General features: G+C 45.1%; 1 protein-coding gene across 1 annotated transcript; it reads left to right on the forward strand.

Moving 5' to 3' along the window:
- The first annotated feature begins 1,157 nt into the window (after positions 1 to 1,157).
- Positions 1,158 to 7,289, forward strand: si:ch211-212k18.5 (sal-like protein 4). The gene is made up of 3 exons (XM_035675759.1): positions 1,158 to 1,333; positions 3,098 to 6,435; positions 6,573 to 7,289. Exons 1-3 carry the CDS (start codon positions 1,258 to 1,260, stop codon positions 6,801 to 6,803), a joined length of 3,645 nt encoding a protein of 1,214 aa, XP_035531652.1. The 5' UTR covers positions 1,158 to 1,257; the 3' UTR covers positions 6,804 to 7,289.
- Positions 7,290 to 12,869: the final 5,580 nt, after the last annotated feature.

Genomic DNA, 12,869 nt, shown 5'->3' on the forward strand with positions numbered 1-12,869 from the left:
AGTAAAGGCGGGGGGTGAAAGAGGGGCATTGTGCTGTGCAGCAGTGGATCCGGGGGTTCATAGTGAGAGAGGGGAGATGCTCACTCAACTGTGTCCAGCACGCCATTGTCAAAGATTCCCATCTATTCTCTGCCTTTTAAATAGAGCTCCAGTGTAAGATGCTTTTTTTTTGAGGGGGGTGTGGGGGGGTGGGAGGGGGTATTATACGCTTTGGTGATAACACACGAAATACATGCATGCATGTGGAATGGCTGTGTGGCCCCACTTGCACACAACAGCCACTCACTGCACCGCTGTGGATAATTGGCCCTATGGAAATCAAAGGGGAGAAATATCGCCTCATCAGCCGCAATAATACCACTGGGAAGACGGATTTTTGACTCTGGAAAACCACCTGCCAGCCACTTATTATGGCTATGATTTCATTATTTATCCAGCTTGCTGGGAACTAAACACTAGGCGCAGTGCACATAGGGGGGGTCATAAACAGATGACACCTAATTGATGAGTCACCCGACTTCTTTTAGACATGTTATTGTATCTTAATTTGACCCATGATGATTTCATTTCCCTCCATGAAAGATTAAACGTTTATCTTTAGCAATGGGCCAAAGCCAACTCTAGCAGCCCATTTAAATTTGTTTTTTAGGCTTCCAACGGCTTTGACACCTAATTGTCATGTTTTATTGAAAGTTTATAGCTGCTGGGTGAGTGTGTAAAGAAAAAATAAAGCTGTGGAGAAAGAGAAAGAGAGAACCAGGGAGGCTGTGTGTTACACGCCATTGAAATGCAAATATCACTGAAGAACAAGGAGTGGTTCTGTGTGTGTGTATAGTGTGTGTTTGTATGCGTGTGTGTGTGTGTGTGTGTGCTCCCTGTATGTGCATGCAGCGGGGCAGCAGTGGGAGAGGAGGGGCGCAAATTGGACAAGTTTTTTTGGGGAGAAGAGACTTTAGAAAACAGCCACACACACGCACTCGCGGCAGCTTCCTATGACACGGTGCAGACCTGCGGATTTCCAGACACCTTTTTTGACTTTCTTCTAAACAAAAAAACACGCTCCTTTTTGCATTTAGAGGTGATCTTACACATTGCCTTTGAAATTTCTCTTTTAATCTCAGGACTTTGCGGGATTTTGCGCGACTTTTGAACTTTGGATGCTTGGATGGTTTCAGGAGCGCTTCCAAGTGCGCAAAAACGTGCCTAGTGCCATTCAACCGACTGATGCCCCCCTCTTCGTCTGACTCGCCGTGAATCATGTCACGCCGGAAGCAGAAGCGACCCCAGCATCTCGTTAACGCGGATCCGGGGGGCCCAAGGCTTCTATCTCACGGTGAGAAAACATCTTTACGAGTGTGCATGCGTTTTTTTTTTTTTTGTCTTGCATTTCTTTTAAGATGGCAACCATCCTGCATCCCTAATGGTGCTCATTCACTTTGGGAGTCTTAACAATCTTCAGATTACTTAACAAAAGGGAACGCTTTGGGTTTAGATTTACGTGAATTGTGTATTTATTCTGTAGTTTCTCGTGGATTGCTGTCATTTTCACACTTTGATTTACGCATGGCCACATTCCAACAAACGCACCTGATTTAAGAGACAAAAAAAAAAGTTTAAGATCTAAGTTTGTCAACTAAAGAAACCCCTCCTGCTTTGTCATTAACTGTAATGGGCCCCACTAAATGGAGGCCTTACGCACTTTGGTCGGGGCCAATAAACTTGTCCCTGTGAAGTGAATAGAGTAGGATTAACTAACATACATCTGTGGCCATTTTCATGTGCTGTTCGTCCTCTAGGAAACCAACAGGCTGCTCAGGGCTGACTGCTGGAGGTCTTTGATTAGTATAGAGCACTCTTATTTGTTAACAATAAGGTGCATGGGTGGGGGGAAGGGAAGGCAGTGTTTTTGGTAAAGATTAATCTTCCACCCTTCTATTCTCTTCTTCTTTTGCTCTCCGTCCATGCTTTTCTCTCTTATGCACCCCACTTCCCCCATTTTCCACCTTCTCAATACTTCCCTCCCCTTTTCTTTCTCCCTCTCCCCCCCCCCCCCCCCCACCCCGCCAAGTCTATGACTGTATACCCCTCGCACTTGGGGAGGGTGGGGGGGGGGGGGGGGTGGGGGGGCTTAGATAGATGAGAAAAAAAAGATTCAGAGGGGATAGAGACATTGCTCTCACACTTGTTCCTTGTTGCAATGGGTCTTCAAGTGCATGCACCCGAGGCTCTGCAGGTAAACTTCCACAAATGAAAGTGGAAGTTTAGCCTGGGAGTTATTTTAGTGTTTTCTGCAGGTTCAGGTTTGTTTGTAAGTCACGGAAGGGAAGGAATTTCACAGAGGTACAGTCTTTCATGCCATCACTATATCACTCCAGGAGGGAATAGTTAGTTTGTCTCTCCATTGTTGTTACCCTCCCCCTTCTTTTTCTTTTTACTCCTTCTCACTCTGTGCTCAAGATTCTGAAAGAATTTGACCCCTGAGCAGCAGAGGTCAGATTAGTTGACCAATCAGAGTGTCTGGACAGTGCCCAGAACCCTTAGCGTGGCCTGACCCTTGACCTCCACTGTGACGTAAGGGGGGAAGGGTGAATAGGGAGATGAAAGACGTAACTGCTGTAGGGAGGGGGTAGGTTAAGAGGGGTTATGGGTTGTCTTGGTGATGCCCATTGTCCTCTAAAATGTGTTGCCATAGCAGCAAGGTGGTCTGTAAGCTTTTTTGTGTGTGCAAGATGTTTGAGGAGTTTTGCTCCGGAGAGCACAGATTGAGACAAGACATTACAAAGACTCATAGACTGCCGAGTTTCTTTCACTTGTTTATTTTTTTTGTTCAAGGCCATTTCTTAGCAGGAATTTACTTTTGAAGTCGTAATAGGATCTTTTGGTATGCACACACATTTGCAAACAAAACTTGTAAACAATAACTGGAAGCAATGAAATAAACACTCTTTTTCAAAACTGAAGAAAGTTTTAATGAATTTACATACCTGGATATCTGGGCTGATATTGGAGATTGCATAATAATGAACTTACAAGGAAGCAAATAAGTAAATAAAGTTTTTAAAAAGTTCTTATTCTCCTTTCTTCTTTCAATTTTCAGATGACCACCTGGGCATGAAGTCACCGTCCACATCTCTTGGCTCAGAAGTGACCTCATCAGGGTCCTCCTCCTCGTCCCCCACCTCTCTCCAAGATTGCCAGCCGCCTTTGGCCCCTCGCCCATCCCCTGGTGGGCTCCACGCGCCCTCCTTGCCCAGCGAGAGCTCGCCTCCTCCTCACTGGCCTAGCAACATTGCCCCCTTCACCACCTCCCTCCCCAACACCCATTCTTCCCTCTCCCCAGACTTTCCTCATCCCTCACTGTCGTCCCAGACTCACTCACCTCCTCCCCTGGGTCAAACCTCAGGTTCCCACAGCTTGTCCCACCAAGGAAACTCTCATTCCACAATGACATCCCCGCCAATGGGCAGCTCAGCCACCACCACTACCTCCTCCTCCTCTTCCTCCTCCTCCTCCTCCTCCTCTCAGTGTGTGCAGCCTCACCGTGACAGCTCCAGTCCAGGTCAGCAGCAGGCCTCCAGCTCTCCAGGGCAGCAGGGACAGATCCAGGTGCCGCCGACCCTGGCAGTACTACTAGAGGAGCTCAGGGTTTTACAGCAGAGGCAAATCCACCAGATGCAGATAACAGAGGAGATCTGTAGGCACGTTCTAAGGCTTGGAGGGGCTGTCTTTGGCCATGATAATAACACACAGGCTATTGGTGCTGACAGCAACCAGAAATCTACAGGAGCAGCATCTTTATCACCAACACACCCCTCCACTGCCACGCCAGTAACCACAGCCTCATCACTTTTGACTGGCCTTCCGTCTTCCCTCTTTCCCCAACCTGTCTCCAAAACAGGTGCTTCACATGTTAATGGCAGCAGAGCTCCATCTTCCTCTACCTCTTCCTCTTTATCTTCCTCATCTATTTCATCCTCTATCAGCTCCTCTGTTGCGTCCCTACACCCTTTGTCCTTGTCATTGGGTCTACCACCGCGCTACCTCAATGAGAAATCATCCAACACCTCCTCGTTCGGTCATAACAATGGTATCAGTTTCGTAACTCCTCCCCTTCCTACCGTCAGCCATTCCCAGGATCTTCAGCCCAGCTCCTCTCTGGGCTCCGCCTCCTCAGCAGGACGCCCTCAGCATGTGTGCCGTTTCTGTGGGAAGGTGTTGAGCAGCGATTCATCTCTCCAGATCCATCTGAGGTCACATACAGGTGAGAGGCCCTACCAGTGTCCGGTTTGCTTGAGCCGCTTTACAACCAGAGGGAACCTAAAGGCCCACTTCCTGCGACACAGAGAGCAGAACCCAGAGCTGTCCCTCTCCCTGTTGCCCCCAGCACTGTCAGAGCAAACGCAGAGTACCCCTGCTCCTAGTGCCATCCAGAGAAGGAGAAAACGGCGGGCTGATGATGACGAGCCGTTTAATGCAGTAAAAGGAAGCATTCCCGGGATGACAGAGAACATGGCTTTAGGATACCTGTCTGGGGCATCCACTCGGGCCTCTCCTTCCTCTCTACCTCTGCCTCCCTCAGTGGACATGGCGTTGCTGTCCACAGCTCATTCACTGCTACAGCTAAACAGAGCCTCAGCTGCAGCTGCTGCCAGCGCATCCAGCACTGTACTGCCTTCTTCCTCTTCGTCCTCGTCTTCCTCCTCCATGGGCAGCCAGTTCAAAGGAGTAAAGCAACAGCGATTTGATGAAAACACACCTCCTCACTCCGGCCTCCATTCAACCTCCCCATACTCTCAACTGGCCCACCTCCCTAAGATTCTCTTCCCTGGAGGCACCTCCCCTCACCACCTTGCACTTCTCCGGGCCCCAGGCCACCCATCCACCTCCCATCTCACTTCGCCTCATCAGCTGCCCTTCCCCTTTCCACCTTTCCCCAAACCATCAACCTCCTCCCCCTCTTCTTCTTCTCCCACCACCTCTACCCAGACCTCAGACACCTCCAAGTTGCAGCGCTTGGTACAGAAGCTTGAAAAGCAGCCACATGGAGGTGCCTCTTCTTCCTCCTCACAAACTTCTGCTGAAGCAAACGGGGACACACATGGCCATGATTTGACCACCACCTCCAATGCCTATCGCAGGGAAATGTTGGCTGCTCTCGGCCTGAGCCCAAGTGCAAATGCTACTGGACTAATGACCAGCCAGGGAGTCTCAGGTTCAGCTAACACAGCTACCCCTTCTCTGCCTACTGGCCAGGCTGCTAATCAGTGTGGAGTGTGTCTGCGTGTCCTCAGTTGCCCCAGAGCTCTGCGTTTGCACCAGGCCACACATCTGGGAGAGCGCCCGTTTCCTTGTAAGCTGTGTGGTCGTTCCTTCTCCACCAAGGGAAGCCTTAGGGCCCACCTCGCCACTCACCGTGCAAGACCAGCCAACTCTCGTGCCTTGAACTCCTGCCCGTTGTGCCCACGCAAGTTCACCAATGCCTTGGTTCTTCAGCATCATATCCGCTTGCATCTAGGAGGGCAAATACCACCTGACGATGATATGCCTACTGAAGATTGTGCAGAGACACAGAATGCCATCTTTGATGATGGCAAGAATGACTCCATAGACTCCCCATCTAAAGCCCAACAACTCCTTCCTCTGGCCTTAACAACAAGCTCCAAATCTACAAAGGATGCTCTCAACTCAGGGTCCACTTCTAAGCAATCCACAGCTGCTGATGCCACATCTGTGAAGACGGAGGAATCCGAGGGCTCAACACCCAGTGTTAGCCCACCCCTGACCCATAATCCCCCACCAGTGGGAGCCGAGGACCCCCTGCGTCTGGGAGACAACTCCCTAGCTGGTGGTAGCCCCATGAACTCTGAGGAGGAGACCCATGCTGACCTGGGCAGCACCAGCCCTTTCAAAGCACCCTTAGCTAGTTCTCTTTCAGCTGTAGTGAATGGAGACGAAGAGGCAGATGACACCCCTCTTTCCCTCTGTGTTTCAAAGCCTGGATTAGAAATTGATATGCCACATAGAGAGGTTAATAATGATAAAACCTGCTCCACAGACAAACCCACCACAAGTCCTGATTCTAACCCCAAACCAGCAGCTGCAAATCCCTTACCTGCACTCACCCCACCTGCCAGCCCCAAAGCTATCCCTGAAGCAGATGAGGCATGTGACAATGTGCCACAGGAGGCAGAAGAGAAAGATGCTGCCAAAAGCAAAGGCAAGAGTGAGACCCCCACACCCAGAGAGCCTTTGCCAGTATTGGATCCAGAGCTAAAGAAGGACGCTCCAGTGGAGGAGGGTGTCCCAGAAAAGCCTTCAGAGGACCCAGAGCCCTCTGTCCAAGCACCAGCACTGCCCACTCAGCCTTCTCGCCCAGACAAACCATACAGCTGCTCCCAGTGTGGAAAGGCATATGCCAGCCGTAGCGGACTTAAGGTAAGCGTTGAAGATGTTGTGTGTTTTAGAGTCAAAAGTCAAGTATCTTGATGTAATATGAAAATATTTAGGAAGTAATACTTGACAGGAGTCTTGAGTCTTGAGTAAATTACAATTGTGTTGTTTCCCATCGACAGGGCCATATGAAAACTCACCCTGGATCACTGACCAATACTCCCTCCAAGGCTCAAACCAATGAAAATGACATTGTGGAGGATCGCAGTTCACATTCAGCCAATAAGAACCCAAGACAGCAAGAAGAAAAGCAGGGATTGGCTAAATCCCCTGAGAAAGATGACAGCACAGATCCTCTACCAATCAGTGTTGTTTCTAGTGTGGCGGACGAGTCTATGGACACTTCTGTGTAGAAGAGTTAGTATCATTAAATGGCTGCAGTCAGCCTTTAAAGGGTCCTGACAAGGGAATGTATTTTTTTAATAGAATGACATTTGTTTCGTAGAGTTATTAATTCTAATTCACGTTTACCTTTTGCATTAGGCAGATAGAACTAGTTTGTATTGTAGTTACATTGTGGTAACATTACAAGAGATTTGTGAATGTAGTAATTTAGCCATGTATTTTTGTATTTCAAAGACCACAGTGAGGCCTTATCGTACACTTCATAGCATTGTCACAATGAGAATTAATTGTTTGCGCTTTTTTGCTGACACCTATCTCAGCACATACTGTATAAGCTGATTTGAATAAAGACGGTCCAGAAGTTCCAGAAGATGAACTCCATACCAAAACAGGCTAAATTATTAATGGCCAATGTTTGTAAATATGAGCTGCAGTTGGATTTTATGCCTTTTTATTGTTACTTTCTTCCTTCCTTTTTTTAATGCCATGCTGCTGAAAGCATGTTTCTGATGTGCTGAGTTGCACTGTGAGTTGCACTGTGTCTTGTGCTGCCGAAACATCTACTTAAATAAACACATGTTAGCAATGACGATAACCATGATGATGTTGATAATAATGATGACGATGATTGTGTTAGATTATCAGTACTTTTTTGTGAACAGTCCTTGTACTTATAGCTGTAAACTTGGCTAGCAGCAAATTACCTTACTCAAATTGATGATTGTAAATGTTTTTTCTTGCTGTTGATGATATCTTCAGGTTCAAATCGACAACAAGGATGAGCTCTGTCCGTTATAACCCCCCCTCCTCTCCTTTATCTTTCATTCCCCCCCTCTTCCCGCTCCTCTCCTCTCTCAAAGCACTTGAGAGTTTTCTGCTCCTGCAGAATTTGTCTACACTCACTGCATTCCTGCTTAGCCCAGTTTTAGTATTTGTATGCTTTGTAAACCCTTTTTTGTAGCAATGACAAAATATGTTCCCATGCTTCCCATGTGCTGTATAAAAGATAAATAAAACAATGGCGATGTGAAGAGGAGACCTGTTTGTTGCTTGTCTGTGTTTTTTCAAGACTAAGGGGGGGGGTTTGTATTTTTTGTCTGGGTTCAGTTTAAGCCTGCATCTCTGTGAATTAATTTATCTGCTTAAGTATTCTGTTTGCATGACTCTTATTCTGTGTGCGCCTGCATGTACGCTGTTGGTCAGTTTTCACTTGTTTGTTCCAGCTCTCTGTGTGTCTGGATCGGGGGGTCCTTTGTCTGGGGCGCTGGGCTAGCTGTCTCCTAATTCTGCCTTTTTTTGCCCTCAGTGTCTTTTAATATGTTTCAGTTCCCCAGTACGGTGTGTGTGTGAGTGTGTGTGTGTGTGTGTATGTATGTGTGAAAAGGATAATCAGACCCTGTATGAGTGTGATTGAGGGTGCAGCTGTAGAGGCCGCCACCTCCCTCCCTCCTCCCCCCTGCCTTGCCCTCCCCTCTCTGTGTCATACGCTCTTTCATACGCACTCTCTTTCATTTTCTCTTTCATTTCTCTCCCTCACTCTTTCTGCTCACCCCCTCACCCCTGTACTCCCCCCTCCTCTTCCCACCCCGTGTAATGAGCTGACACACAGGAAGCTCTAATCCTCACACAATGCTACCCCTCTTCCCCCCAGAGTGACTGGGAGCGGGACAGGGGGCAACAGGGACCAACCTGGCCCAGCTGTCCCCAAAATGGCTGCCTTTAATCCCTCCAGTTTTTAGCCTTCAGGGGCTCCTGAAACCATGACAACCGGTAACCAAGGAAAAGAATGCTCAGGGCAGGGAGCGGGACAAAAGAAGTGAAAGGAGCCATGTGTGAGAAGTTTGTCCACATGCGTTCGTGGGCGACAAGGGACGTGTCTCAATCAAAAAAAAAAAGAAAGAGAAAGAAGAAAGAAAAGTCGTTTTAATAGTTTTCAGTTTAAGGAAAGACCCAGGGAGTGGCAGTGAATACAACAGTCCACAGGTGTGATGGTGATGGTTGCAGGCTTTAATCACATGTAACACATTTCTCACTTATCAATGAGCATTAATCAACTCTCTGTAGACATCAATCTTCTTCAGCAGGAAGGACAAAAGTTTTGGAAGTGTTAAAGGTCATGTAATATGCATATTTGGTCTACAATTAAAAAAGAATCAACAGCTATTTGAGAGACAAAGATGTTGTTTATCCCAGAATTAAGGTGATTTCAGTAATTACAGCTGCCAATTAAGTACAATGTAACTCCACCCCTAGACTAACTATAGACAAAGAAGTGTCATGTTAATTGTAGTCCATTTTTCCCACAATTTGCTTATTAGATACTTTTTAAAATATGTGTTTATAAAGCAAAATCAGTAAAACATACAAATGGGTGTATCGGAAAACCCTAACTTTAGTCCCCCTATTAAGCATTCATAAGCAGCATAGAAACATTTAATAAATAAGCTTTGTAACACTTCTGTAGTGTTTATTAATGTATTTGTCAACAACTATAAATCCTCCTGTGGGCACCCATAAGTGGTAACTGCTATATGAACAGATAATTAATTACAATGTAGTAAAATACAAAAAAGTGTAATGCTGCACACTGTGTCTTCATAAGAGACATTAGTAACTTATAAATGTATAAACGTCCTCATAGTTGGGTACAACTACATTATAGTGTGTTATAATATATATATTTGTGTACTGCTTAAAATGCTACTAAAGTGTTAACAATATCTGGCTTCAGGTGATCTTTAAAATTTTTGTTTAGTTATTTTGTTTTGTTAATGAGTTAATAAAGTTTTATTGAGTCTGTTGGGACAAACCAGACCTTTCTATTATGAGTTTTAAAAGGACACACAAATATCTCAACAAAAGTAACACTCATCTCAACATTATTCTGCTTGTTAATAATAGCATTTGTTTACTGTTTTAATCAGTCTATCTGTGTGTGTGCTATAACTCTTATTGTGATGTCCATGTATTGTTGTCAGGTCTCTCTTATAAAAGCCAACTTGATCTCAATGAAACTTCTTGAGTAAATAAAACCAGACTAAACTAAAACTACACGTTTAATCCAATTTTACCACATTGTAGGATGTTACATCACCCTCAGTGGGTGCTTAAAAAAGGCCTGCTGGAGTCAGAATAAACTACACTTGAGAGTCACTCTTTTGTCCTTCAGTATTGTTTAAATCCACAAGAGGGAGCTATGGTCTATAGTTTGGCTCATCCATCAAACAAGTAAGATTTGACTGCACATAATATACATAATATTCAGTTTGCATTACTTTACACTTTATTACATCATTATTATTGTTACAGAAATAATAAAAATTACAGAAATAATAAACATCACGCTTGATTTTATTTAATCTTAATGTATACTAGGTCTATTAGTATCAACATTTTGTTACTTTATAAACGTTTTGGTTGAGACATATTCAACTTTTTTTAAGCAAGTTCGCATTTTATTAAGATTTACACATTTTCTCACACATCTAGTCTACACTCATACATTTTTAGACCCTATTAACAATCACTGTGTGGACCTAAAGTGTGTCTTTGGTACCTAATAGTGAGTTTACAACCCGCATGTTATATTTATTATGATATATATCAATATATATCTATTCCTAAACTCCCTGCCTGTTGCTGTATTTTCACTGTTCACATTTATCAAAGGACTACCGGTAATAGTTCAGTTCCTGTCATGATAACACCTGTTTGATGAGCGGGATGATTTAATTAAAACCATATACCTTCCCAGCGAAACTCACTCAGGAGATACAATGCGAGGCAATTAACCCTCGACCCCCCCACCCTCCTGCCTCCCTCCCTCCCCTCCCCTCCCTCCTCTCCCCGCTGTGCTACTGATCCCTATCTCTGCTTTACACATACTGCTGCTCGTTGTCTCTGCAGATTTGCGTTTGGCGGTTTTGGCTGTCGACACGCTAAAGGAGGCTGCGGCTTATTTCTTCAGGCTGAACTGTAAGGAGCGTCTGCGGGACGTCCACTACCTGCAGGCTCAGCTGCACCGCTCTCTGGGTCAAACCTCGCAGTGCAACAAAAGCGCCATGCTCTTCCGGCTGCTGGACCAGGAGCTGCAGTCGCCGGCGCCACCGGTCTCCATGCGGCTCTGACCTGCAAAGTGGAGTTATCTTCTGCTGGGAAACAGACACAACACCTCCTCCTGAGGCACCACTAGATGGCAGTGGCGATCTGTGCTGCTCTGGAGTGTGTGTTTATATTTTGAAGCAGAGAGCAACAGTGGAAGAGGCAGGATGATAATGAGAGAGGACAATGTCGGTAGTCATAAATGAGGGTGAGTTTCCAGTACACCGAGAGTAGGTCAATTGTCTCTTCACAGGTACAGATTTGAATGATGGCTGATGTTAAATATAACATGTGGTTTAACAGCTTCCACACGGCAACAGTCCGGCCCTGTTGGGCAACGCGACGGCAGCAGAAACATCCAAAGTTTATCAGGAGCTGTCCGTTTTTGTTTTTTTTACCCTCCACTTTTTGATGAATGAGGGTAATATCACAGTTAGTGACAAGATGAATGTGTTTCAGTGGCCCGGATGATTCATATTTTACCAGAAGAATACTAATGGAGCTGGAATCCGAGGAGGAAATTGTGATCACATTTATAATGCAATAGAGCCGCGATGACTTAACAGCAGATACTGTGTCTGTAGTCCACTTCCAGAGAACAATTTCAGCCCGATAACGTTGCACCGAGGTGTCCTGTCGGGCCTGTCATCCATTACTCACTGCACTTCTTTCAAGAAAATAAACATCTTGTTTCATCTCAATCAGTTCTCAGTTGATTTGACACAAGTATTTGGGTTCATTGTGAGAGGAATATCTCTATCTCTATTTCAGTTCAGCTACAGTTTAAACTTTATACTCTGATATTTCATAGTGTGTCTGATTGGAGTCCTCGGGGGCGGCTGACTGCAAATTCCTCTCGCTTATTTACCATCTGCGCCGGCCCCCTCGAAGCCTCCTGTTTGGTTAGAAGTGCCACGTTTGGCTTCATGTCGTTAACCGCATAAACAGATAAATTACAGTGACACATTGTAAAGAAACAGACCTGTTCTTTATGTAAATACTGCACCCTGCTCTCTGTCACAGCCGGGGCAGTTGTGATATGGTTTCAGGCACGAGCAGCTAAGACCTGTATTTACATGTTCGTCCGACAGCCGGTTAGAGTCTGTGAGCCACTTCGTTCGCATGGTCGGTTCAGGAGGAACTAATGCTCTGTAGAAAACGCTATAAAAGGAGTATGTGTGTGTTCACTGTGTGCAGGGTTGAGCGTGCGGAGGTCAGTTTGTGCTTTTACCTAAAGCAGCGTTCGCCAACCACTCGCCGGTGGCTTCTTGTGGCTTTCGACAAAAGATTGTATGGACGTTTTAATTTAATTTATTTTGGATCTAAATTGATTCTTGCGATCTCCAACTGTCCAACATTTCTTAAACTACACTGACTTTATATGTTACATCCTGACCTGCTGCTTTTACCTGCCAAACATTAGATCTCATCCTCAGTTATGTTGTTCCCATATTTAACTATTTATGCCAACAAACACTCATTTTCTTTTTAATTTTATATCAAAATCCAATCATTGTGTCTTCCTTCAGCCCAAAACCAACCATAAAAACACCTCCAGTACAGATTTATTTGGTTTTTGACTCTTATAGTAAAGAAATTAAGTCTAAATTAGAAACATTACTAATGTCTAAACGACGATGCATTGGCCTCATGTTTTACTGCAGTTTATGATTATTTGTCAATTCTCTTACAATAATAACATGTTTTGTTGATCATTGAAGAAGTTTATTAGAACTGACTAAACAATTAAGAAAAACTGTTGACATCTCTTGTATTTGTGTTCCCATTACCCAACAAAAAAGTCTGTTTGGGTTTTGGGAGGTTTTTCAATATTAATCATGTTGAGGTTATAAAAATGACCTTCTGGTGGGAGACATCTTCAATCTATCACCCTTTTCAGCCTGGGACGCCAGTAAACCTTTTACAGCTGTAAGTCCAGCTCAGTTATTTATATATGTGTACATATATATATA

Source organism: Morone saxatilis, unplaced genomic scaffold (assembly GCF_004916995.1).
Source record: "Morone saxatilis isolate NCDOM2014 unplaced genomic scaffold, NCSU_SB_2.0 Contig4, whole genome shotgun sequence".
In the NCBI taxonomy this organism is placed as follows: Eukaryota; Metazoa; Chordata; class Actinopteri; family Moronidae; genus Morone; species Morone saxatilis.